Source organism: Megalobrama amblycephala, linkage group LG4 (genome assembly GCF_018812025.1).
Source record: "Megalobrama amblycephala isolate DHTTF-2021 linkage group LG4, ASM1881202v1, whole genome shotgun sequence".
Taxonomy (NCBI): Eukaryota; Metazoa; Chordata; class Actinopteri; order Cypriniformes; family Xenocyprididae; genus Megalobrama; species Megalobrama amblycephala.
This window is the reverse complement of record NC_063047.1, coordinates 31941041-31968803: the sequence shown is the minus strand read 5'-3', so window position 1 is coordinate 31968803 and position 27763 is coordinate 31941041. Positions and strand designations below refer to the sequence as shown.

Below are 27763 nucleotides of genomic sequence, written 5' to 3'. Positions count from 1 at the left end.
AACAAGCAAACTAATCGATCACATTTACTAATGCACATAAAGAACTGCATATTGCTGTCAGCACTTTTTACTCTGTGTATTTAGATATATGACAGTTAGTGCGGCCCCCAGATGACTTTGGGTGTGGTGTGCAGGAATACTTATCTAGTATTTGCAGGACTGCCTGTGTGCATTTGCATGCGTCTATTATTAATATGCACACATGACTATATGTTCTCATATGCACATATATGTAAAATAACTTTCCCATGATGTGCATTGGGATCTTTCATTACCATAACTCCAGATTATAACTGAATTATTTAAATATTGTATTTCTTTTTTTGTCCAATCCCCCCGTCTAGCAATCTCGCCTGGTCCAGCTTTGCCTATCCTTTCCCTTTTCTCTGTTTTCTTTCTATCCTTCTTCTCCTCTATTCCACACTGGGGAAAAGAAGATGAGTAGGTCTCCCACCCCTAAAGGGACTCCGGTCCTGCATAGTCCTGTAGATGGGGAATGTCTGGAGGGAGAAATGGTCCAGTCTCCCCAGCAGTCAACGCCGTCCAGCAGCCTCAAGAAACGTGTTTCCAGTCTCCTGCAAAGCCCTGTGAGTAAATGAAGTGTGCACTAATGAGTGAAGCAAGTATATTTGCATTTGAGAAATGACACAGATTTGTGTTCATAGCCTTATGGGTTAAAAGAGTACAACGCTTATTGTCTACTTTTTCAGCAGCTTTGATTCCGGAAGGATTTTTCCCATTGATTTTCTCCATAGGGATTCAAGATCCCACCAACCACTGCTGAGATGAATCGCAAGTTGATTCAGAGTAAAATGTGTCTGAAAATCTGAACAAAAAGACAATATTAAAGCAGAATACATCATTATTAATAATGAAAATTGTTAAGTTAATTTTAATATTCACTGTAAACCCGAATAAGTTGGCAAAACTCAAAAAAATTGAGGTAATTTGTCACATCAAATATTTTAAGTTAAGAAATTCAAAGTTTAAGCTGAACTGGCAGATTTCAGTTTCGTACTCATACATTTTAATTGCTCTTAACTCTTAAATTTGTGAGTAAGTTAATTCATACATTAAACTTAAAATTATCATGTAATCTCAATTTATATTTTTAGTAGTGGAAATTTAGCTAGCTATAATAAGCTAATTTAGTCTAATGCTAATTGGTAAAATAATGCTTTGATAACATTAGCATAGCATAGCATAGCATTTGCTGAAAGAATACGGCAATATAAAACATTTATGATACCTGTTCTCAAATTAAGCCCATGCTCCACTTGTAACCATGATGGTAACCTCCATAACATTAATCTTTCACCAACAAATACATTATATAAAAAGTGTCATCGCAAAGCATGATGGGAAATAGAAATCTCAGCCCAGTTTCAGGTAAATTTAAGTTTGTCTAAATTAAAAGAAACAAGTTCATAAAACTCAAAAGAAAAAGAAAGTTCAGTTAATTTGATTGAATTAATTTGAGTTTGCCCTACTCAAACCAATTAATTATTTTGAGTGTTAGGGTTTACAGTGTTACTTACATTTCAATAATAATATTAATATATGAATATATGAAATATTATTATTATTTGAAATTACTGGTAGTATTATTTGAAGAAACCTACTCTGTTTTCCTCATATATAATATATTTTCATTACAACATTTGAGTCAGAGAAAAAAAATCTGAACAGAAAGACAAAAATCAACTACTTAATTGAATCACAATAACTGTCCATTCTAATATATAAGTAGTTTAACAGTGTATGGACATTAATTTAAGTCATTTCCAATTATTAATAATAATAATAACAATAATAATAACAACAAATATTTTATATTTAAAGTTAATATACAGTTTTTATATATTAATATTTCAGTGATAATATTATTATATAGAAAAGATTATGAGTGTATTAATAAGATTATTATTATTATTTGAAGAAACCTGCTGTTTTCCTCAGTTATGCTATATTTTTTCCTTGCAACATTACAGCATTTGATTCAAAGCAAATGTAGGATATGAAAATCTGAACAAAAAGACAAAAATCAACTACTCAATTAAATCGCAATAACTACAGTACAATATAAAACTGTTGACTTACAGTAATTGATTATAAGTGTTTCAGTGCTTCTGGTATCTTTGTTTTGAAGGTTCTAAACACCATCAATACATTTCCCTACAGAAAAGAATGAATGGGATTTTTACTTTCAGAATCCTGCTTTTGCGCTCTAATGGGAATGATATGATAATGAGTGAGGTTGTAGAAGTGAACAGGCATTCAAGTGGCTGCTATAAGCTTTCAAAAAGCTCAGTGAAACAGCCGCAGAGGACCCTCATCGGTTTGCCTCCTTTTATTCGTCTGTTCTGTCCACCCTTTAATGTCCTGTCTCCAATCCCTATATGTCCTCTCTCCCCTTCCCCCTCATTAGGTTCCCAAAGATATGATTATCTCCACAGCTCAGATATAATCTGCCCTGAATCACCACTGACAGCTGCAGCTGGAGAGAGAGAGAGAGAGAGAGAGAGGGAGAGAGAGCGAGCAGGGGAGGAGAAAGCATAGATAGTGCAGGGAGTTTTAGGTGTTGGTTCAAAACAATAAAAAATAAAAAAACACACTCAGAGTGGAGGGAACGTGTTGAATGAAGGACAGAACTGAAGAGCTCAACGTTCCATATGAGGATGATTAATTCTCTCTTTCTCTGTTGTGGACTGTACTGGAACCTGCAACTCAAATATTCTTCCTGCTGTTTGTTTCCGTATGTTCATAAATGTATTGTTTTATCTGGGCTTTATGTCTGTTATACTGTGTTTGTGTGTGACACTATGGTTGAAGCAGTGACAGCAGAGTTTAATGCTTAATTTAAAACTTTTAAAACGCTTTCTGATTCTTGTATGATTATTACAGTGCTTACAAGTTAAAACTATATTGGTATTCCTCAAACATTCTAGTTTTAGTAAACTTTATTATAAACTCCTGACCTTCAGTGTTAAACATATGCAGTTAATTCAGCCTGTACCGCTTAAAGCACACCATTCAAACATTGTTTTGAAGATTTGTTCAGCTGTTTATTGTTAGTTTTTGTAAACATTACACCTTTTATGAACTTTAAGATTAAACGTTAAAAAGTATCAGTGTTAGGCAAAATTATGGGTTTCCTTCCTTACATCTTTTTGCGTGCTTAACCATGATTGCTTAAGTTATTCTTGCATATTATATATATATATATATATATATATATATATATATTACTCTGCAAAGACTGTCACAATATGTGTTCTAATGCAGCATGTAAAGCTTAAAAGCTAAACTTTTGAAACTTTCATACTGTTCTTTTGCTAGATTGCAAGCATTATTTTCTTCAGGAAATGTACAATTTTAAATTAAGTTTTTAACATTATTATGGAATGTACACTGTCATTCAAAAGCGTGGGTTCAGTTATTTTTTAAAGAAATTAATAATTATATTCAGCCAGGGTGCATTGAATTTATCAAAAGTGACAGTGAAGACTTTTAAATTGCAATTGTAAATCGTAAATATTTAAAATGAATGCGGTACTTTTGAACATTCTATTCATCAAAGATTGCTGAAAAAAAATTATTACGGTTTTCCCAAAAATAATAAGCAGCAGAACTGTTTTCAACATTGATAATAAAAAGAAATGTTTCTTGAGCAGCAAATCAGAATATTAGAATGATTTCTGAAGGATCATGTGACACTGAAGACCTGAGTAATGCTGAAAATGTATTAAAAACTGCTAAAATATATTAAGTTATTTTAAATTGTAATTTTAAAATATTACTATTTCTACTGTTTTTTTGACAGTGGACCATGCAAAAGATGGAAAAATGGTTACCAGTCACATTCTGTAATAACATTTTTCCTGATATACACTTTTTTTTTACCTAAAATGCTGCATAAAAAAAAAAAAAATCATGGACATGTTATTTATCAACCCAGTGTGCACAATGTGCATTTTCCTTTATTTGTGTGTACTAGTGCATTGTGTTGCTAAATGACTGAATCTTATTTGTGTGTGTTAGTCTTTTAGAGAGGAGCTGGATGTGTTGATTCAGGAGCAGATGAAGAAAGGAGGAAGTTCCTCCAATCTGTGGGCTCTCAGACAGATCGTGGACTTCATGGCCACTCACGGATCTCCGGCCGCCCTGCCCGTCGCTCCATCCAGTACGTAACACATGACGTAATTTAACTACACTCTTAAAAATAAAGGTTCTGTATTGGCATTGATGGTTCAATGAATGTCATGATTATTTCATAGGATTATGTCCTATGATTATTTCTGTGTTACAGTAATTCACATTATCACAGAAGTACTGGGATAAAAGTTTACAGTTCGGATATAAACACTGATGTCTACAGTACCTGAAAGTACAATACAATGCAATACAATGTTAATTTATAAAGCACATTTGAAAACAACCAAAGCTGATCAAAGTGCTGTACAAAAATTATATGTGACGTATCACAAAATAACATGACACTTCAAATAAAGATTGTATCAATTACATTGCACTAGGTGGCGACAAGTGACTGTTAACTCTTTCCCCGCCAATGACGGATTTTTCTGGCTTTCTGTTTTTTCACTGTTATAAAGTAGGTGGGCGCTATTATGTATTTTCTGAAAGAGCAGAGAATCTCTGGATCAAAACACAGACAAAAAGGATCAGAAACAAGCGATAAAGCATTAATTATGCATGTTGTAGTCTTTGAAAAAAATGCATTCAAAATATTGCTTTTTTTATGAGTTCTATTTGTTTAAAAGCAGAGGCTCTGTTCTTTCTATCGATATATTGCATGTTCAGATATTCATACAATAAAATATTTTTGAGAAAAAATGCTGGCGATGACTGGCAACTTTAAAAAATAAAAATAAAAACCTGGCGGGGAAAGAGTTAAAAAAATGTATTTGTGATTGAATCATTCATTCAAGAGATTTTTTTTTTTTTAAATATGCTGATTCATCCAGTAATGAAGCAAGTGAATGGCAGCAATTAACATTTTGTCAGAACCGCTTGTAAATTACATGTTATTGTTATGTTGTCTATTCAGAATCTTTGGAGAATCATGATCACTATTTTAAACAAACAAACAAAAAATTGTGATTCTCAATTTATCCAGAATCGTGCAGCTGTAATTTACATGATTAAAATGTAAATGTAAAAAATGGTTCTTTTAAAGGATTAGTTCAGTTTCAAATGAAAATTAGCCAAAGCTTTACTCACGCTCAAGCCATCCTAGGTGTGTATGACTTTCTTCTTTCTGATGAACACAATTGGAGTAATAAATATCCTGATGCATCCAAGCTTGATAATGGCAGTGAACGGGAAACGAGTATAAAGCTCAAGTAAGTGTATCCATCCATCATAAACATATTCCACACGGCGCCGGGGGGTTAATAAAGGCCTTCTGAAGGGAAGCGATGCATTTGTGTAAGATAAATATCCATATTTAACAAGTTATAAAGTAAAATATCTAACTTCCGCCAGACCGCCTTCCTTATTCAACTTAGGAAGAAGGTGTAACTGATGTGATGTCAATTAGGCTTTCTTCCTAAGTTGAATAAGGAATGGATGGAGACACTTTCTTCAGCTCATACTCGTTGTTTCCCATTCACTGTCATTTATAAAGCTTGGATGCATCAGGATATTTATTAATATATATCCGATTGTGTTCATCAGAAAGAAGAAAGTTATATAAACCTAGGATGGCTTGCGGGTGGCTTGCGCATCATTCTTTTATTCAGACATTTTCAAATAAGAGGAGTTTTAGTTTCAATCTTAAAGGTGCCCTAGAATTAAAAATTTAATTTATATTGGCATAGTTAAATAACAAGAGTTCACTACATGGAAAAGACATACAGTGAGTTTCAAACTCCATTGTTTCCTCCTTCTTATATAAATCACATTTGTTTAAAAGACCTCCGGAAAACAGGCGAATCTCAACATAACACAGACTGTTACGTAACAGTCGTGATCATTAATATATGTATGCCCCCAATATTTGCATATGCCAGCCCATGATTGAGGCAGGACGTCTGGATGTGCACTGCTGAATAATCAGACTAGGTAAGCAAGCAAGGAAAACAGCGAAAAATGGCAGATGAAGCAATAATAACTGACATGATCCATGATAACATGATATTTTTACTGATATTTGTGAATTGTCTTTCTAAATGTTTCGTTAGCATGTTGCTAATGTAGTGTTAAATGTGGTTAAAGTTACTTACTGTATTCACGGAGACAAGAGCCGTCGTTATTTTCATTTTTAAACACTTGCAGTCTGTATAATTCATAAACACAACTTCATTCTTTATAAATCTCTCCAACAGTGTAATGTTAGCCATTAGCCACAGAGCATAGCCTCAAACTCATTCAATATCAAATGTAAACACCCAAATAAATACAATACTCACATAATCCGACGTATGCATTCAGTATGCATGACGAACACTTTGTAAAGATCCATTTTGAGGGTTATATTAGCTGTGTAAACTTTGTTTATGCTGTGATAGAGTCGAGAGCTCGGGAGGGGGCGGAGAGCGCGCGATTTAAAGGGGCCGCAACCTGAAATCGGCTCGTTTCTAATTATGCCCCAAAATAGGCAGGTAAAAAAAATAATTTAAAAAAATCTATGGGGTATTTTGAGCTGAAACTTCACAGACACATTCAGGGGACACCTTAGACTTATATTACATCTTTTAAAAAAAAGTTCTAGGGCACCTTTAATGAATTTATTTCAGACAGTGAATTCAGTTGAATTCAGTAAAACTGAACTGCTCACAGTTTCTTTCATAAAAAGGCTGTCGCACCACTTCAACTGCAGTAGACTAACTAGTGCTGCTCTTTTTACAGTCTTTCATGACTAAGACTTTCATTGACACACACTTGTGCTGTTTCTCTTGTTCCTAATTCCTGTACAGCCATTACCATGGTGACCCCCATTAACGATCTGCAAGGATGGGAGCCGGGCTCCATGGTGAAGGGGGAGAGACTGATGCGCTGCAAGCTGGCTAGCGTACACCGTCTGGTGGATCTGTACGGCTGGGCCCAGCTGGCCAACACGTGCCTCACAGTAAGGAAACACGACCCATAAAGACTTCTGTCAGTAGGCCAAGGCTCCTGAAAACTGCTCCCTGCACACTGATCAGACAACTTTTATCTAAGAGCTTGATTGATTAAACAGGCTGTAATGAAGGTTGGAAGTAAATGTGATTTATTTGATTGTTAAAACTGTTCAGAAGTTTGGGGTCTGAGATTCTTATGCTCACCACGGCTGCATTTATATACAGTAAAAAAGTAATATTATTACAATTTAGAAGAACAGTTTTCTATTTTAATATAATTTAAAATGTATTCATGTCGAATTTTACTGTCACGTGATCCTTTAGAAATCATTCTAATATGCTGATTTGCTGCTCAACAAAAATCCACACTGACACTTCTTGTCGCATTCAGCATTTATTTAAAATAAAAGTCTTTTCTAACATTATAAATGTCTTTAATGTCACTTTCAATCAATTAAATGTATCGTTGCTGAATAAAAGTATACATTTCTTTCAAAAAAAATCTTACTGACCCTAAACTTTTGAATGCAGTGTTTGTGTCTGCTTATTAACGGTTATATAACCTGTGATTATGATAATAAAAAAAGTAAGCTCACATATAGTGCACTTATAATAACTGCACACAGCTGCCAGTCTATCACTTCTGGGGCACATTAAGCTGATTACTGAATACTGAATAATCTTTGCTGCATTAACATTAGCATACTTATTCATGTCTCCTATCTCTCCTTCACTCAGCCTATAGGGATTTGGGTGTTTTAAAAAGCCTATCCTAATCGGATGTGATTTTGTGATCTGGTAACAAGGTTACTGGTTTGATCTTCACAAGAAGTGTGAAAACCAAGACTCTTAAAGAGATAGTTCACTTCTGTCATTACTTGCCCTCATGTCATTTTAAACCCTTAGGACTTATTTTCTTTCATGGAACACAAAAAGAGATATTAAGCAGATATATTTCATTCCTAACAAGTTATTCAAATGTGACTAAAACATAACATGAAAAGTTAGAACTTGTCAGTCTAACTATAGCTTTGTGTGAAACACAGACAGAAATGTAAGTCAGTATCTCTGAAAATCTTATGAAAAGCTGTACCGGTTTAGTAGGACATGAGGATGAGTAAATGTCAGAACTATCCCTTTAACCTAAGGTTGCTCCAGGGAGATTGTTCCTGTAAGTGTACTATAAGTTGCTTTGAATAAAAGCGTCTCTTTCTTTCTGCAGATGCGTGTTAGTAAAGAACAGGAACATTTCCTCGTGTTGCCAAATGGTCTGACCTACGGGGAGGTGACTGCGTCGAGTCTGGTGAGAGACTGTCCAAGCGCACACACGCACGCACACACACACACACACACACACACACACCCCAAACTTGTTCCTCTTGTGTCCTGCAAGATGTCTCCTGATGATAGCGTTTCACTGTGCTAAAGCATTCAAATGAAGGTCGCTAGAAAAAGGAGTGCTGTCTCAGTTTGTATTATTTGCTGATAAAAACTGAAGGATTCAGTGTGGTCAACATTTTTATGGACATATTTTGTACATTGTTGCAAAAATAAGGTATTAGAAATGGTTACTCGTGAAAATATTTCTTGTGTCCATGCATGTGCACAAATTGTATCATAAATTGTGACTTGTAATGGAAAAATAAGAAAAAATGCAGTTCAAAGCTTTGGTCAACTAAAGGGATAATTGGAGTAATTTATGTATTTTATTTATTTTTATACTTAAATATAAATTTATATTTATACATAATGGAATAGTAGTACATTATGCGCACATTCTGATTTTGCAGAGTTAGCTGCATTTCTGGTTCAACATATTTTGTTGATCCTGGAACAACATTCCTGTCCAAAAATTTAGTCCTAACCATATCCCTACCCCTAAACCTACTGTAACCCTACCCATAACTTATCCTTAAAATCAGAGGGAAATTATGAATTGATGAATAATGCTGATGCAGAAGCACCGAACCCTGGTTGTAAGCCTAAACTTGACATAAACTGTAAACCGATTGGATTGGAAGGTTGTTCCAAGTTAAGGGCTTAAAAACGAAAAAAAAAAAAAAAATTCAGTCGTTCCACTCCAAGCAGAATCGGTATTTTAACGTTTCTGTTCCAGCGTTCCTTGGTATTATAAACGTTCCGAAACCGGTTTCTTTAGAAAAAATAACGGTTAATAACGTTATTTTTATTTATTTATTTATTTTTTGCTTGTAGCCTACTTAATAATTATAATAATAGGCTAATAATAATAATAATAATAATACGTACAGCATTTTATTTATTAAAAAACAAAGAGTGTATTTGCCGTCTTAGTCAATAGGCATAGCCTACAATTAGGCTATCTTTTATAACAAGATTCTGTCCAAATGTAAACCTATTAAACGAAAGGAAAAACAATGGTTTATTAATTAAATTAAATTATTTTTTCAAGATATTTTAATGTTTGCTGCATGGTTAAAAATACCGACGCTATTTCTGAGAGGAAAAAAGTTAAGGCCTATACGTCGCATTTTATTACATTCAGAAATAATGATAATAAAGTTATCGGTAAATAAAGTAAAATGTAAAAGTAACCTAGACATAGCTTTGTTTATAATGTTATACATATAATGTAAACATAAATTATGAACAAAACTGCCCTATATTATTTTACCTATCCACTTAATGTACTCCACATCAAAACCTCTAAAGTTAACAGTTGGACTATTCAGACTATATAAACATCAAGCCAAAACGAATAAAAAAAAAATCTCTTTTCTTTTTTAACACCATTCCAGCTTCTATTGCTATATTCAAGGCGAGAAACAGGTTTATATTTATTGGAAATAAAACTAAATAAGATGCACAACGAATTAATTTAAAGTGAATCTGTAGCCTACCTTTCTCATGCGGCACGAATCCAACTGTTTTCATTTTCGAGACGAATGAATGCTAAACTACTATTTATTTTATGAGTTTGTACTTCACTCGCATTATCGACATCCTTCACATATAACAGCACAGTCAGGCGGTGGTCACGGGTGCTAAACGGCACATTGTATTACAGAATTGAACTGAGCAGTGTAACGTTTGATTGTATTTTATTTTAATATTTAACAGGCTGCAATATCAAGTAAGCAATGCAAGAATTTGTGTGCGCGCGCGTGAGGCGCCGGCGCGACCACTGGATTTGTTTTCCTTCTATAAGACAGTAAACTGTCTCAGTAATTTATGGTCATACAGGTAAAAGCATCATCATTCAATCATTCATACATTTACAAAAGACACTCAAATAACGAAAACAAGCAGAATGTCTGTTTCCTTTTCTAGATCTTTGTGCGCCACAAATAACCACTTTCGTTTTGTTAATCTGTAGACCTGATTATTTAAGTGAAATATGTCGCGTAGCCTATATGCCTAAATATTCCCCTTTTATTTTATATGCGTTATGTAGGTAGGCCTAGTTTTCTCCCTTCACAGAAGCGCTGCAGATGCGTGATGTGACGTTGAAAATTGCACTGCAATTTTCGCTGGTTTCAAAACGCACAACAAGCTGCATTACTTGACATTTATTTTCACTTAAATGTAGGCCTAATACTTGACGGTTGGTGACATGTAGGCCTATCATCGGAAAAACTAATGCCAGCATTGCCATTGTGACTTACCTATGATGACTTGACAGCTGAGCTGAGCGCGTCAGCGCGGGCATCTCACTTTAGAGCGTGAGCACGGGCATTTCACTCGTTGAATGCGTCAGCGTCACATTTGCATAGGCTGTACTATTTGAATTCGTGATTGGTTGACAATGACAACCAAATCAAAATATTAAACGGAACGATAAAATAACGTTATTAACCGGTTAATGGTCATTTCAAATTAGCGTTTCTGTTCAGAACGATTAAATTTGATTTCGTTTTCGTTTCTGGCTACGTTCCGGTCAAAATGAACCGATTCAGAGCCCTATCCAGGATCAACAAAGATGTTGATCCAGGAACATGTTGCAATGGCTGAAATCAGGTTCTGCAAATGATGCAGTGGTATCTCATTTTTAAGATATGTTTCAAGAAAGGCCTTTCATAATGCTAACCAGTATGTTGATTCATTAGATTAATGCAATTTTAAAATGATCAGCAGATGGAAATTCAGTAATGTGATCAGATTAGGATGATCTAAATGAATCACATTGAATTATTGCTTTTAAAGGATTTTTTTTCAGGTGTTCAAGTGAAAGCTTGATCAAACCATGTTCTCTCTATGATGTCCAGGTGAAGGTGAATATTCTCGGGGAGGTGGTAGAGAAAGGCAGCACTACTCTGGGAGTGGATCTCTCTGCGTTCAGCCTGCATTCTGCCATCTATTCTGCTCGACCGGACGTCCGCTGCCTGCTGCACCTCCACACTCCAGCCACAGCTGCGGTATGTCACATACTTGGCTAAGAAAAGTCCCCATTGCTGAAACAGCAACTTACTGTGGAAGAAAAGGCCATTGTTTTCTAGAGTTTCTTGAGTCTCTGATCAAAAAGACATTTAAGCAAATATATTTAATAGTTATCTATCTATCTATCTATCTATCTATCTATCTATCTATCTATCTATCTATCTATCTATCTATATATCTACACACAAATGACTAATATCTATTAATCTTTTAAATGTATTTCTACATTCTGAGGTCCTTCCACTGACTGCAAAAATACTTATTCCATTTTTAAAAGGAATCATTATTATTCTGATTATTTTAGCATTGTTGAAGATACTTCATTCTGCATTCTCTCATTTCTCTTAAAGGGATAGTTCACCCAAAAATTCTGTCATCATTTACTCATTTACAAGATATTTGGAAGAATGTTTGTAAGCAAGCAGATCTCCACCCCCATTGACTACCATAGTAGGGAAAAAAATACTATGGCAGTCAATAGGGGACAAGATCTGCTTGGTTACAAATATCTTCTTTTGTGTTCAGCAGAACAAAGACATTTATACAGGTTTGGAACAACTTGAGGGTGAGTAAATGATGACAGAATTCATATTTTTGGGTGAATTATCTCTTTAATTGGTGCTCATATAACCACTATTAATCTTTCATATAGGTATCAGCCATGAAGTGTGGCCTGCTACCGCTATCCCATGAGGCTTTGCTGGTGGGCGAGGTAGCTTATTATGACTATAATGGAGTAATGGAGGAAGAAGAGGACCGGGTGGAACTCCAGAAGAGCCTCGGGCCTACATGCAAGGTTAGATCCTAGATTACAGAGACTCCCCTCAGAACATGATGTTGAGAGGCTCATAAGGTCGAAAAATGGGTGATGATATTTATGCACTGGGAAACATCTACCTGATTCTAATAGTTGTTATTGTACAGGTGTTGGTGTTGAGGAACCATGGAATCGTGGCACTGGGTGAGTCGGTGGAGGAGGCCTTTTACACAATCTACCACATCCAGACCGCCTGTCAAACACAGGTAGGCAAAAAAAAATTTCAGCCCTTCCCTTGAGGGCAAAATATGGAAGAGTAGATTAGTGGGACTGTAGGACAGAGGGAGTGAGAGTGAAGAAAGAGACTACTAAGAGAGCCAGTGAAAGGGTGTGTGAAAGTGAACACACAGAATAGTAATATTTGTAGTATAAATATGCATATAACTATATATATATATATATATATATATATATATATATATATATATATATATATATATATATATATATATATATATATGTGTGTGTGTGTGTTTATGTTTATTATAATATAATTATTTATAGTAAATATACACTACATTTTAAAAAATTAGTGGTCTTTTTTTTTATATTATTAAAAATAAGTATCATGTTTCAAGGCTGCATTTATTTAATCAAAAATACTGTAAAAACAGCTAAATATTATTACAATTTAAAAGATAAGTTTTCTATTTTGAATATATTTTAAGACATCATTTATTCCTGTGATGACAAAGCATCATTACTCCAGTTTTCAGTGTCACATGATCCTTTAGAAATCATTTTAATGTGCTGATTTGGTGGTCTCAAACTGCTTAATATTTTGGTGGAAACCATGGTACATTTTATTCTCAATATTGTTTTATTAATAGAAATATCAAAAGAACAGCATTTATTTGAAATAGAAATCTTTTGAAATAGAAATTTATTCTTTATATTCTATATTTATATCAATTTTAAACAAATTTAAGTATTCATTTCCTTTCTTTTTGCTGACCCCAAACTTTTGAACTGTAGTGTAAATATTTATAGTAAATTTGCATTTTTCTAGTTTTTCCAGTTTTTGCTTTGCTATATATTTCATCAGCTACATATAATGCTCTGTGAGTGATTTGTGTACAGTAAAAATGGCCATGTATTTGGCCATTGACGCAGAACGCATTTTTGCGGTCAGTCAAGCAAGAGAAGTGTTTTTTGTTGAACCTATTTTAACTTGAGCGCCATGTTTTTAGAATGCCGCGTCATGCACAAGAAACTGCAAAAGACACAAGCACACCAATCAAACGTCTGTCTAGCTTGTGTTTACATTGAAAAACAATGGAAAAGTAGCACAGTGGAATGCAAAAATGTGTTCTGTGTGAATGGCCCCTAAAACATCTACTAATTCAAATCATTTGTACATGGTATACAAATGAAAGCAGGGGATGGTAGAGAAAGGCAGCACTACTCTGGGAGTGGATCCCTGCAAAGACAATAAGAAGCATTGTGTAGACCGAAAAAAGTGCACAGGGTTGAGAATAGATGTATTGTTAGCTGTGCAGTGTAACTTCAGAATGCTGTAAGTCCACACTGAGTCATGCTGCAGTCTTGTTCTGTCCTGGCAGGTGGCAGCACTGTGCAGCGCTGGAGGGGAACAAAACCTAATCATGCTGGACCGCAATATTCACAGGCCCGTCTCCACAGGCACTGTGGGTTGGGCTGGATCCACTTTCGGCCCCATGCACAAGAGCAGGCTGGGAGAACATGAGTTTGAAGCATTGATGAGGACGCTGGACAATCTGGTAAGTTGATTTCAATTGAAAAAGGATTCAGTCTCTCTAAACACCCCCTTTTCCGAGAGCCTACTCTGCTCTGATTGGTCAGATGGCCCAGTATGTTGTGCTTGGTCTACTGCTTACAGCGTGTGGCAGAAACCAAACGGCCATTACCATAACTGAATTTCACCTCTGGAGGCACTTTATACACAGTGATTTTCGCAGTGCAGAAAACAGTACTTTATTGGCATAATTGTGTTTATTGCGATTTTATGTGCAGTTGAGAGTTATGAAGTCAGAACTCCATGATATAAAGACTTTTCTTACAATTGCAAGTTTTTATCACGCAATTCTGACTCTTTATCTCACAATTCTGAGAAAAAAGTCAGAATTGCGAGATTTAAACTCGTAATTGTGAGTTATAAAGTCAGAGTTGCGATATATAAACTTGCAATTCTGCCTTTTTCTCAGAATTGCGAGTTTTCAGTCCTTTTTGTCTTTAGACGCTTCTGACACTGTCTGTTGTTCAAGAGTGGCTTGACACAAGGAATGCGACAGCTGAAACCCATGTCATGCATTCGTCTGTGCGTAGTGGTTCTTGAAGCACTGACTCCAGCTGCAGTCCACTCTTTGTGAATCTCCCCCACATTTTTGAATGGGTTTTGTTTCACAATCCTTTCCAGGGTGCGGTTATCCCTATTGCTTGTACACTTTTTTCTACCACATCTTTCCCTTCCCTTCGCCTCTCTATTAATGTGCTTGGACGCAGAGCTCTGTGAACAGCCAGCCTCTTTTGCAATGACCTTTTGTGTCTTGCCCTCCTTGTGCAAGGTGTCAATGGTCATCTTTTGGACAACTGTCAAGTCAGCAGTCTTCCCCATGATTGTGTAGCCTACAGAACTAGACTGAGAGACCATTTAAAGGCCTTTGCAGGTGTTTTGAGTTAATTAGCTGATTAGAGTGTGGCACCAGGTGTCTTCAATATTGAACTTTTTCACAATATTTTATAATTTGGGATTTTCCTTAGTTGTCAGTTATAATCATATAATCACCTTTTTATATCATTCAATTCTGACTTTATATCTCGCAATTACGAGTTTAAATCTCGCAATTCTGAGAAAAAAGTCAGAATTGTGAGATTAAAAAGTCGCAATTACCTATTTATTTTTTATTTCATGGCAGAAACAAACTTCTATGAAATAAAAGAATAAATAGGTAATTGCGACTTTTTAATCTCACAATACTGACTTTTTTCTCAGAATTGCGAGATTTAAATTCAGAACTTCCATACTGTAGGCCAGAGCAATTTACCTAATTGTAATTTTATTGGCATTAGACTTGACTTTAGAACATTTGATCATCATTCTGCAGGGTTACCGTACAGGATACGCCTACCGTTTCCCAGTGCTGTTGGAGCGCTCCAGAACCAGAAGAGAGGTGGAGGTACCTGCCACCGTCACGTCATTTTCTTTTCATGAGGATGGGGTTCAACCCCACCCTCGTCTCCATCCCCACACCCAGAGACAACAGCAGAAGACTAGATGGCTGAACACCCCAAATGTCTATCAGAAAGTCAACCAGGACCAGGCCAGCCCGGGACATCGGACTACGGTGAGAGAGATTTTATAGAACTTCTGTAAACTTTATATAACTTGAGTATCCAAAATTTCTATTCTAATAATGAGTTCTGAGCTTAATTATTAGCACTGACTGCCAAGTCTTGTACATACTTAGAGTTAGAGATTCAGACAATACTAATAACTAGCCTGAGTATTAAATTGTGGCATGTAACTCATGCAAACACTCCTCAAATTGTGTGACCTAAATTGACCAGACTTCTTATATTGAAACAAGGAACATTTCCTTGTATAGTTGTCAAAATATCATTTGAAATCTAACTTATCTATGAATTTAAAAATGGGGACAATACATTTTACTATTTTTACTAATGCAATGTTTTTGTTTTTAAATTGTCGGGTGATGATAGCGGGTCAAACTAACTGGTTTTAATATGATTAATTAAAGTCACTTATGAAAAATAGAAAATGGTAACCATTGTAAATAGCAAAGCAGTATTATATTTTAACAAAATTATGACTTTACAAAAACACATTACAAAAATAAAAATATGAGAGCATATGAGAAATAAAACTGTATTTAATAAATATTTGTATTCATTTTCTAATTGTTTTATATTTTCATTTTCACAAACTGAATATACTGTACAGTTATTACAGCTTTTTTAACTTTTCAAATGTTATTTTATGTTTGTGCTTTTGGAGATGGATCTGTACTTTACCTAATTAGACTTATTATTTTGCATTATAGGCTCATCTCTGATAACTGATGATCATAGTGGTCTGCTTTCATCCATGTTAAGTTCTTCACTGCTGAAGTATCAGCGTAATCAGTGTAGCTTGCAGCGTATTGTAATAATCAGAGTAGTTTTGTCTTCTGAAAATGAATTGAAAATGTGAATGACTAAGTCAGAGAGTGTGTTGCAGTTCAGAAATAGTCTGACTGTGAATCATAGGATATTATTGGTAGAATAATGGCGTATTCGTTTCATCACTGTGATTGGACTACAGTTTCGCTGTCTCTTCTACCACCATGCTACACCCACCTCCCTTTCTGCTTCTCTGCAATGCAGGGGAGATATTTTATTGTCATAAATCTCAGTGCAGTGCTTGCACTGCCCTCTGCTGGTTCCTTTTGGACCTGTTACATATTTCCCTTACATCTTTTTATTAAATTGTCTGCCTCAGTTATCTTTTTAACATCAGGCTGGATGTCCCAAGAATGATTGACATGCTTTCAATCGAGCAGCCGAATTCATACTCTATTGATTTCTTCTCCTTTAGTGGCAGAAGGCAGAGGAAATTGCACAGGCTAGTGGACGGGCCATTAAGATTGAGAATCCAAACCAGTTTGTCCCTCTGTTCACCAACCCACAGGAGGTGCTTGAGACTAGAAATAAGGTACAGTAAGCTTTGTCTGTCATTGGGTTTAAATGTTTGGGTTTAAAATGCATCATTACTCCAGTTTTCAGTGTCACATGATCCTTCAGACATCATTCTAATATGCTGATTTGGTGCTCAAGAAACTTTTCTCATTATTAACAGTTGTGCTGCTTAATATTTTTGCAGAAATACATTTGTGATACATTTCTGCAATACTCAGAGACCAGTAGGTGGAGAAAGATAGTATAAATAGGATACTGATGACTAAGATTTCAGAGTGAAGTGTGCTAGTTTTGCTCATTACTTTGTCTCTTAATGGATCGTGCTTACAAATTATTCAGCATGTATCATTTTTTTTCAAGAAAAAATACATATTTTATCATAATCATTTACTATCGTTGTTTGTTGCTGCACGACTGTTCAAACTGCCAACAGAACTGAGAGCAGATTTCAATATTATGGCAGAGAATTGCAGTCTCACCAACAGTGCGAGACAGAGTGTTTGTAGTGACAGAAGTTTTGCAACATGTAGTTTCAGTTTCACCATCAGGACCAAGATGGCGGTGAAGGGAGGAGGGAATAGTCACAGGGAGAGGAGAATAATCGCAGAGAAAAAAAGACAAGAAGAGAAGAAATGGACGATGATTGGTCAGACAAAGGCAAAACATAATTAAAGTTTAATGAATAGAAAGTTCAAAAGAACAGCATTTATTTGAAGTAGACTTTTTTTGTAACAATGTAACTGTCCAAACTTTTGAACAGTAGTGAAATTCAAATTAAGCTCTTATTGTATTATTATTGTATTAAAGGGATAGTTCACCCAAAAATGAAAATTATCCAATGATTTAATCAATCCTAGGTGTATATCTTCTTTCAGACGAGCACATTTGGAGTTATATTAAAATATATCCTGGTTCTTCAGAGCTTTATAATGGCAGTGAATGGGGTATTGTTGTATTTTGAAGCCCAAAAAAGTGCATCCATCCATCATAAAAGTAATCCACACAGCTCCAGGGGGTTAATAAGGCCTTCTGTGTTTTTGTAAGAAAAATATCCATATTTAAAACTGGCAGACAGCCGTACGCATTGATTTACGCCAAAAGAGTAACCTCTGCAACAAACTCAAGCTCCTGTTCTCTTATATCGAAATCCTCTAACATTTCTCTTTAAAGGGATAGTTCACCCAAAAATGAAAATTTGATGTTTATCTGCTTACCCCCGGGGCATCCAAGATGTAGGTGACTTTTTTTTCTTCAGTAGAACACAAATGATGATTTTTAACTCCAACCGCTGCCGTCTGTAATTCAAATAATGCCAGTGGATGGGAACTTCTACTATAAGAGTAAATAAAACTTGCATAGACAAGTCCAAATTAAACCCTGCGGCTCGTGACGACACATTGATGTCCTAAGACACGAAACGATCGGTTTGTGCGAGAAACCAAACAGTATTTATATCATTTTTTACCTCTAATACACCACTATGTCCAACTGTGCTCAGCATTCGCTTAGTGAGGTCTGATCGCGCTCTGACAGCGGCAGTGATGTCTAGCACTCATTGAAGTATATGCGCGAGACATCACTGCCGTTGTCAAAGCGCGATCAGACCAAACGAATCGAGTGATGAATGCAGTTGGACATAGTGGTGTTTTAGAGGTAAAAAATTATATAAATACTGTTCGTTTTCTCGCACAAACCGATCGTTTTGTGTCTTAGGACATCAATGTGTCGTCACGAGCAGCAGGGTTTAATTTGGGTTTGTCTAAGCAAGTTTTATTTACTCTTATAGATGAAGTTCCCATCCACTGGCATTATTTGAATGACAGACGGCAACAGTTGGAGTTAAAAATCATCTTTTGTGTTCTACTGAAGAAACAAAGTCACCTACATCTTGGATGCCCTGGGGGTAAGCAGATAAACATCAAATTTTCATTTTTGGGTGAACTATCCCTTTAAATATTCTCATTTTAGACTTCTAACTTTTGACCGGTGTTTTGTTCTGCTCTATCCTCTGCGCTTCCGCATTCGTCAATGCATCATGCGTTGGGTCAGGGGTTACTCTTCCAACACGATCACACGAAAATGCATATCAATAGTACGAGTTTGTAATCTCGTAGAATATATACGCCAAAATGAGTTTTGCGTGCTTATGGTACACGTTTTTTTCGCGTGCATATGATACGCACTTTATGGCGTGTATATGATACGCTCTTGGGTTGGATGGGGTGGGGAGTGGGGGTTTCGTACGTATATTACGCCATAAGGTGCGTATCATATGCACGCGAAAAACTGCGTACCATAAGCATGCCAAAACTCATTTTGCCGTATATATTCTACGAGATTACAAACTCGTACTATTGATACACATTTTCGTGTGATCGGGCTCACTCTTCCACCATGGATCGATGCATATGGCTGTCTGCCATTTATAAAGTTTTAAATATGGTTATTTTTCTTACAAAAACCTTCACTTCAGAAGGCTTTTATTAACCCCCTGGAGCCGTGTGGATTACTTTTATGGTGGATGGATGCACTTTTTTGGGCTTCAAAATACAACGCCCCCTTTTGAAGTACATTTCCATATATAATATTTAAATTAATATAAAATTGCATTAATTAGATGCTTAAAAGAAAGCCAAACATTGATTAGTAGTATCAATGAAGGAGTGTAACTGGACTTATGCATATAGCAAAGAGCAGCAAATACTTTATAAAATGATAAATAACTTAATTAGACTATAATATTCTAACTTAAATCATAATATTATAAAGAAAGTTTATGATAAATAAACTTAGAATAGATGTTTAGTTGTTAGTAGTTGTTTAGTTTAGGTGACATTCAATTTGGAGGAAAAATTCAAAAATGATACAGAAACAATATATATGCACACAAAGAGAATGTGTTAAGTACGTCTTATTGCAGCTATGTCTACATAACACAAAATACACTAGAAAGCTTAGGGTGATGTATTTTATTTTATTTTATTATTTATATTTCAGATAAGGGAGCAGAATCGTCAGGACATGAAAACAGCTGGACCTCAGTCTCAAGTGTTAGCCAGCGTCATCACAGACAACAGTCCACCGGTAGGAACTCATTCAGTTCATATATACTCAAAACAAGATAATATATACTAATACACTTAAAACAATTAAAACATATCCTTTCTCTTGAAAATGTTAAACATCCTTAAAGTGTCCCTATTCTCCTACAATTGGTTTACATGCATCCAAGGTCAAAAAACGTTTTAATTTTCTCATTATATACATTGCAGCATCACATCTTTTCTCACAGTGTCTGAAACTGTTCAATAAAGGATTAAGGGTGCGTTCACACTTGTAGTTCGGTTCGTTTGGTTCATTTGGTCCGGACCAAAGAAGAAAAAAAAAACATTTAGTCCTGGTCCAATTAGCGTTCAGATTGGCAATTTTATCACCGAACCAAAAGATACCGAACCTTAGGGCATAGGGATACATTCACAACGTGATTGGTCGGATTTTATGACGTATTGCCTATTTTGAGACGGAACTTATCGAACATCCAAAACAATGCTCTATGCTGAGGTAAATGCGCTCGTTGTGTGTGCGTAGCCTGCATGTGATGGTATTTTGGCCAGCTGGGAACTAGTGAAGAGCTTGTAAAATGTGTAAAGTAGTCAAAACAGCAGCAGGAATCCATCCATTACACACAGAAACAATCTGCTGCGTGGAGACGCACGTCTGATGCCTGTCATGGGCAAACTCGCGACTATGACAAGAAAAACCGACATGCATGAGGATTCTGTCCATTTTAGGGTCTCAACTTCCTTTTTGGTTCGTTTACATGTATTTGGTCCGTGTTGCGTTCATATATCATTCGAACCGCACCAGAGTTCCTTTGGAAGCCAGGGTTCGGATGGCAGCGTTCACATATGTTCAAATGAACCGCACTCAGTGGCGTACGGGACACCCCCGCAGCCCCCGCGGTGCGTGGGGGCCCCCACCCTATGATGGGCCCCGTCCAAGCGGCAACCTCCCCCTTTCTCTCGTGAAGCCAATACGGAAGTAACTTAAACTGCGACTCATCGACTGGCCGCTAGGGACAGGCTCCAAAAGAGAGCATAATCTCATAGAGTCCCATGTTAAATTGGCCAAGTTTATAGCAGAAAAAAACATGTTTACAAGTTGGTTCAAATTGTGGTTTTGGTCTATACTGCTATTTTTGCCCTTCATGACAACTCTGAGGGGGGTGAATTTTTTTTATAACTTATCCGTTTAAATTATATTAAGCCTTAAAGTTCTGCATAATTAAGGGCGGGGTCACTTGAGTGACAGGTAGATTTTGGCATCTCAGCCGTATTTGTGCTCGATTATTTTATACAATTATAAAATATGGCTTGCTGCATAATATTCGAGACTGATGTGTGTCTGTGTAGATGTGCATGCATGGGGAAGAGACACAGAACACACGTTGTTGGATCGTGGCATTGGCTGAAAGTTTTGGTTGTGAGATTTACTACAATGACAATGGCGGGAGGATATCAAAATCCAACAGCACTGCTTGGATATTATAACTAAAACTGCTGCACTATTTTGAAAAAAAATATACTTTGGACATAGGCTCATTTGTTTGTTAGATACGATCGTATACAGTTTTACAACATAAACGCTGCTCAGATTGCATCCTTTCTTGAAGAACGATGACAGAGAGCAGATCATTCAGAAGAAATGTGATATGTTTTTTTGTTTTGCAATGGACACTCATATTTTACCCAAGTGCCACGGATTGGATTCATCTCGCGATCTCTATTTCATTATAAAGGTATGAAGTCCCATTTGATTTTCCATGTTGTTATTTGCACAACCAACACTACTGGTGTTGGAGGATCTATATCTTAAAAAACACCGTAGATTGACAGTAAACCTTTAGAACGTTCTGATGATAAAACTTTTCTTCATTAATATTTCGTATCTAAGATAGATAGATAGCTCCTTTGCTGGTAACATGGTCACGTCGAGCTAGGCGGGCGTGGTTTCAGTAACCAGTCATATCAGCTCAAACCACCTCCCCGCCTCTTTGCCCATTTTCAGTTATCCGGGAGTGACGTGCGGTGACGCGCAGCTAAGATGGCCGCGGCCTCATTTTCGCTTCAAAACTGCTGTTCAGAACTCTATAGGTGACGTCACGGACGCTACGTCCATATTTTTTTACAGTCTATGGCCCCGTCGCAGATTCACCTATTTAGGCTACTTTATAGCCTTTTTTTTTTTTAGAACTGAACTCAATTGACTAAAGATGAAAATAAAGCATCCAACTGAAGCCCAGAAATGCAAGTAGAAGATCATAGAAAATAGTGCCAAATTACCACAAAAGGGGGGGAAAATTCATCACTGTTGTTTCCATCGCCGTTTGTAAGGTAGCCAAGACAACAGCAAGCTTTGATGCACTGTGTTACTGTTAGCGGATGTGTGCCGAGACAAATAAATAGGCCTATGTTCGGTCTTTGCTGAGACATTATTATTGTTATTTATATTATTATATATTGCCCAAACGTATTTACCCCATCGCCAGCTCTGCTAATGGTCAGCTACCGGAATGTCTGAAGTTCTTTTGATGCACTGATCGAAATTACTGAAGATTTGCGGCCGAAACAGCATTTTACGCGCTTGTCTAGAAGGGAACCTTATATACGCCTATACGCAAATTTGTGTCTAACTTAGAATTTAGACCAGCTAAAAAATATTGTTAGACCAAAAATATCTTATCAATTAATTAAGTAATAAAGACATGTAATAAAGTAATAAAGAAATTTAATAAAAACAGAAAGACATCTATTGCGTCAGCCTTATTCAAATGCCGACGTTCTTGGTTTTCTTCCTATTTATTAAATATAGGCAAGTGGTTGATGAAACATTGATTGAAATTAAGATACAATTTCTACAAAACGAAATTCACTTTAAAGAAAGACTTACTATAAACAAACACTTAATGAAGTGGTCTAACTCATGTCTGACCCGCTGCATATGTCCCGACATTGCGCATCCGTCATGCTATTCACTTTTCATAATCAACATAGGTGACATTTAAAAAAAAAAAAAATAATAGGCTAAAGCCCAATATTTAAATATAAATATGAAACTAAATTGGCTACATCTTTATCCCTCTGCCCGACGAATGCGCCGGCGCGTTCTGATGGATTTTTTCCTCATGACAGCTGAAACAACTTAAAACAGGCCTTCCTTCATTTTTGGCGATAGCCTACAGATTAGTGCAAGACTACAAATGGTCTACTTTTTTCTCTCTGCGAGAATTTTTCTGAAACGTCTCAAAAATGCTTTTAAACTCGCTGAATAACTGTGCCTAAAAGAAAGAAACATCTCCATTTGATAAGAAATGTGTAGGTCTGTGTTAAATAAGAGGCGATCTATCCGCTGGAATGTGTTGTTTCTGAAATCATGGCCAGTGCTCGTTGCGGCTCGTTGCGGCTGTTATCCGTTCTCTTGGCGCTCCTTTGGTTTTAATGAATAAAATATTTATTCCTGCCGGTATTTTAGTCTGCAATATCAAAATCACTAAACATTTTATAGGCCTATCATATAGGCCAGGCTATAATATTATTCGATAATAACATCAAATGGATCAATGCAATGATAATTCACCACATGATTCACTGTTAAAACAGTTTTTGTAAACTGTGGGGGAGATGGACTCAGGTGCACAACAAATTTTAACACATGACATCACTGCTTGTGGGAGGGGCCCCATCTCATTCTTTGCGGGTGGGCCTCACAGACTTGCGGTACGCCACTGACCGCACTAACCGAGCAATTGCACCAGGGTTCGTTTTAATCGAACCAAACATGACAAGTGTGAACGCACCCTAAGTCTCACTAAACCCCTCCTTTTCAAGAGCTTCCTCTGCTCTTATTGGTCAGATGACCCAGTCTTTTGTGATTGGTCTACCACTTACAGCGCCTGTCAGAAAATAAATGGCTATTACCATACCTAAATTTTAGCTCTGAAAGCTTGCTCAGCACTTGATACACACCGATACGAACAGTAACAATGGCGTATCAATTCAAGCGCTAGTCCTCATTTTTTGGAAGTGCATGCAATGTGGATTTGCTTTCACAGTGCAGAAAACATGACTCTTACAGGCCTCAGCTACAATTACAGTGTTTGAGGGCGGGTCAAAGTAGACGTTTGCAGGCAGCCAATGAAGACCATAGGTGGGCATTATGCTAATTTTTTTTTACGAAACAACCTAGGTTCATGCAGGAAGTAATGCTGCCTTCATGTGCTATCGGAATTATCGTAAATACATATTTCCTAGTCGGAAATTGGACATGAACCCTCTGAGATAATTTTGATACCCAACTTTTTCAATTTCATATGTGGTGGAGGGGACAACCATTGCTGCTGTGACTGGTATTCTTTATTAGTTTTTTCTACAATAGCCACATTACATTGTCTTGTTGTTAAAGTAGTGCATATATACATATATGAATAACCATTTGAAGCATATTATATATTTTATACACAGTGAAAGCATGTATTTTACCGAAATTCCAAAATCGTCAGCAAGCTGACTATCTAGATAGTGCGGTTAATGTTTATGTGGTTATCAATGAATGGAGCGCTATATTTCATTAAAAATTAAATAACTTCAATACATTATGGCTTTAATAAGATTTCCTCAAGAAATATTCCAAAATAAACTTGGTGTCCTCCATGATTCTTATTCTGTCTGAGAACAAAGCACTTGAACTCACCAAGCTTGTAATTACGACTTCAGAAGTGGGTAGGAAATTTCCGATAGCATGTGGAGGCAGCTGGAATTACTGACGACTCATTTCAGGCAGTTCAGAATCAGTTCTTTCTTTTGGGAGACAATAACTCCATTTATCATGCACTTTGATCTTTGAAACACAAACAGCTAGACTACATGAAAGATAATATCAAAAAAAGCATAATAGGAGCACTTTAAAACAAGATTAATCTAATAAGAAGGAAAAATGTGTAAGATTATTAACATTCGTTTTCAGAGAATTTATCTTGAGAATTTATCTTGAATATAGATATATATATACAGGTGCTGGTCACTCAATACTTGGTGCTGGTCACTCAATACTTTTTTTATTGTAAATTTTTTTTTTTTTAATTTGTTGATTAGAGCGTACAGCTCATGAAAGTCCAAAGTCCAGTTTCTCAAAATATTAGAATATTTACATTTGAGTTTCATTAAATGACCATATGTGGTGGAGGGGACAACCATTGCTGCTGTGACTGGTATTCTTTATTAGTTTTTTCCACAATAGCCACATTACATTGTCTTGTTGTTAAAGTAGTGCATATATACATATATGAATAACCATTTGAAGTATATTATATATTTTATACACAGTGAAAGCATATATTTTACCGAATTTATATAGTATAAATTCCGGGTATCTCTTGTTCTAATGGGGAAGACTGCTGACATGGCAATGGTCCAGGAGACAATCATTGACAGCCTCCACAAAGAGAGTAAGTCACAGATGGTCATTACTGAATGTAGTGGCTGTTTACAGTGATGTATCAAAGCATATTAAATGCAAAGTTGACTAGAAGGAAGAAATTGGGTAGGCAAAGGTGCACAAGCAACAGGGATGACCACAAGCTTGAGAATACTGTCAAGTAAAGCCGATTCAAACACTTGGGAGAGCTTCACAATGAGTCGAATGAAGCCGGAGTCAGAGCATCAAGAGTCACCACACTCAGACATCTTCAGGAAAAGGACTACCAAGCCACTTCTGAAACAGAAACAACGTCAAAAGCATCTTGCCTGGGCTAAGGAGAAAAAGAACTGGACAGTGAACAGTGGTCGAAAGTCCTCTTTTCAGATAAAAGTAAATTTTGCATTTCATGTTGAAATCATGGTCCAGAGTCTGAAGGAAGACTGGAGAGGCACAGAATCCAAGCTGCTTGAAGTCTAGTGTGAAGTTTCTGAAGTCAGTAATGATTTGGGGGGCCGTGACGTCTGCTGGTGTTGGTCCATTGTGTTTTATCAAGTGCAAAGTCAATGCAGCCATCTTCCAGGAGATTTTGGAGCACTTTATGCTTCCATCTGCTGACAAGCTTTATGGAGATGCTGATTTCCTTTTCCAGCAGGACTTTAGCACTTGCCCACAGTGCAAAAACCACTTCCAAGTGGTTTGCTGACCATGATATTACTGTGCTTTATTGGCCAGCCAACATGCCTGACCCCTGAATCTATGGGATATTTTCAAGAGAAAGATGAGAAACAGTCGATCCAACAACATACAGATGATCTGAAGCCTCAATAGTGCCTCAGCAGTGCCACAGGCTGATCACTTCCATGCCACACTTCACTGATGCTGTAATTTGTGCTAGGAGCAAGACATTTGCTGTAATATGTGCTGCTGACCAAGTATTGAGTGCACAAATGAACATACTTTAAAGAACTTGAACTTTTCTGTTTTGAAAATCTATTTTTTGATTGATCTTAGGAAATATTCTAATATTTTGAGATATTGGATTTTGGACTTTCATGAGCTGTATGCTCTAATCATCAAAATTAAAAAAAAAAAAAAAAAAAACTTTTGAAATGTTTTGAATGTAGAATATATGAAAGTTTAATTTTTAAAAATAATTTACAATAAAAAAATAACTTTTTCACGATATTCTAATTACATGACCAGCACCTGTGTATATATATATATATATATATATATATATATATATATTTGTTCAAGGCAGTTCTGTTTAATAAAATACATATTTTAATCCTTAATGATTAATGAGCACTTTTCATTGATCAGAATCCATTTCTAAATACTTGTGAGCATATGTTCATTATGTGAACAAGATTGTTCTGCTTCCAGTCTCCAGAGACTGTCGAGCCCCCAGTCCCACCGGAACCGGAGACTCCGAATCCCTTCAATGAGCTGACGGATCAGGAGCTGGAAGAATACCGCAAGGAGGTTCAACGCAAACAACACGGCCAGGACGGTACGAGCTGATAGTGTCTTAACGAGACTTAGGCAGTGTAGTTTAGTCCCACATTTTCTTATTGTAACCTATTGATTTGTGACCTAAGTATTGATGTTTTATTGATTTTCTCACTGGATTAAAGAAGAGAATTCAATAAACCTCCTGACTTATGCAGTACACATCCTTAGACAAATATTGACTTGATGTCACTGCTACTGAATACCAAAGTTTTGCTTTTTATTTTATTATCCCCTCTTAAGAATGAACGTTTGGAGCGATATATATATTTTTAAATTAAGGAAATACAGAATGCATGTATTTAATACTTTGAAGTGTGCCTTGAAAATAAATGAATTAAAGTTTTTGAATTTCAGTATCTTTCCAGAAACTGCTAACTTGAGGTTTTGTGTCCCAACATCATTTCTTCATGGTTCAGCACCTGAGCACTGATCTTTTTCCACTGTGTCATGTCTGACAACCTTCATACACACACTAAAATCCAAGAACACCTGTACAGTTACTACCATTGTTGGGGAAGTTACTTGTCAACTACAAACTATCGATGATTTAAAGTAGTTCAACTATAGTTTAGATGGTTAAGCAGATTACATCAGTAAGTAGCATCTACACTACTGTTCAAAAGTTTGGGGTCAGTAAAGTATCATTTTTTTCTTGTTGTTTTTGAAGTCCCACCAAAGCTGCATTTATTTGATCAAAAATACAGTAAAAACTGTAATATTGTGAAATATTATTACAAAAGACTCCAGTCTTCAGTGTCACATGTTCCTTTAGAAATCATTCTAA

General features: G+C 36.1%; 1 protein-coding gene across 4 annotated transcripts in view; it reads left to right on the top strand.

Moving 5' to 3' along the window:
* Positions 1-27763, top strand: part of add2 (adducin 2 (beta)) — a 43014-nt gene that overhangs the window by 10972 nt on the left and 4279 nt on the right. For 3 of the 4 annotated variants that reach the window (XM_048188900.1, XM_048188901.1, XM_048188903.1), the window contains exons 2-13: positions 345-587; positions 4042-4183; positions 6939-7090; positions 8305-8385; positions 11327-11476; positions 12151-12294; positions 12423-12521; positions 13878-14054; positions 15399-15638; positions 16889-17005; positions 19987-20073; positions 26851-26977. In XM_048188900.1, the coding sequence (XP_048044857.1) occupies positions 438-587; positions 4042-4183; positions 6939-7090; positions 8305-8385; positions 11327-11476; positions 12151-12294; positions 12423-12521; positions 13878-14054; positions 15399-15638; positions 16889-17005; positions 19987-20073; positions 26851-26977 (1666 nt within the window). In that variant the 5' untranslated portion in view covers positions 345-437. Of the gene's footprint in view, positions 1-344; positions 588-2589; positions 2756-4041; positions 4184-6938; positions 7091-8304; positions 8386-11326; positions 11477-12150; positions 12295-12422; positions 12522-13877; positions 14055-15398; positions 15639-16888; positions 17006-19986; positions 20074-26850; positions 26978-27763 lie in introns of those variants that run through there. The other variant, XM_048188902.1, reaches the window with a different exon arrangement.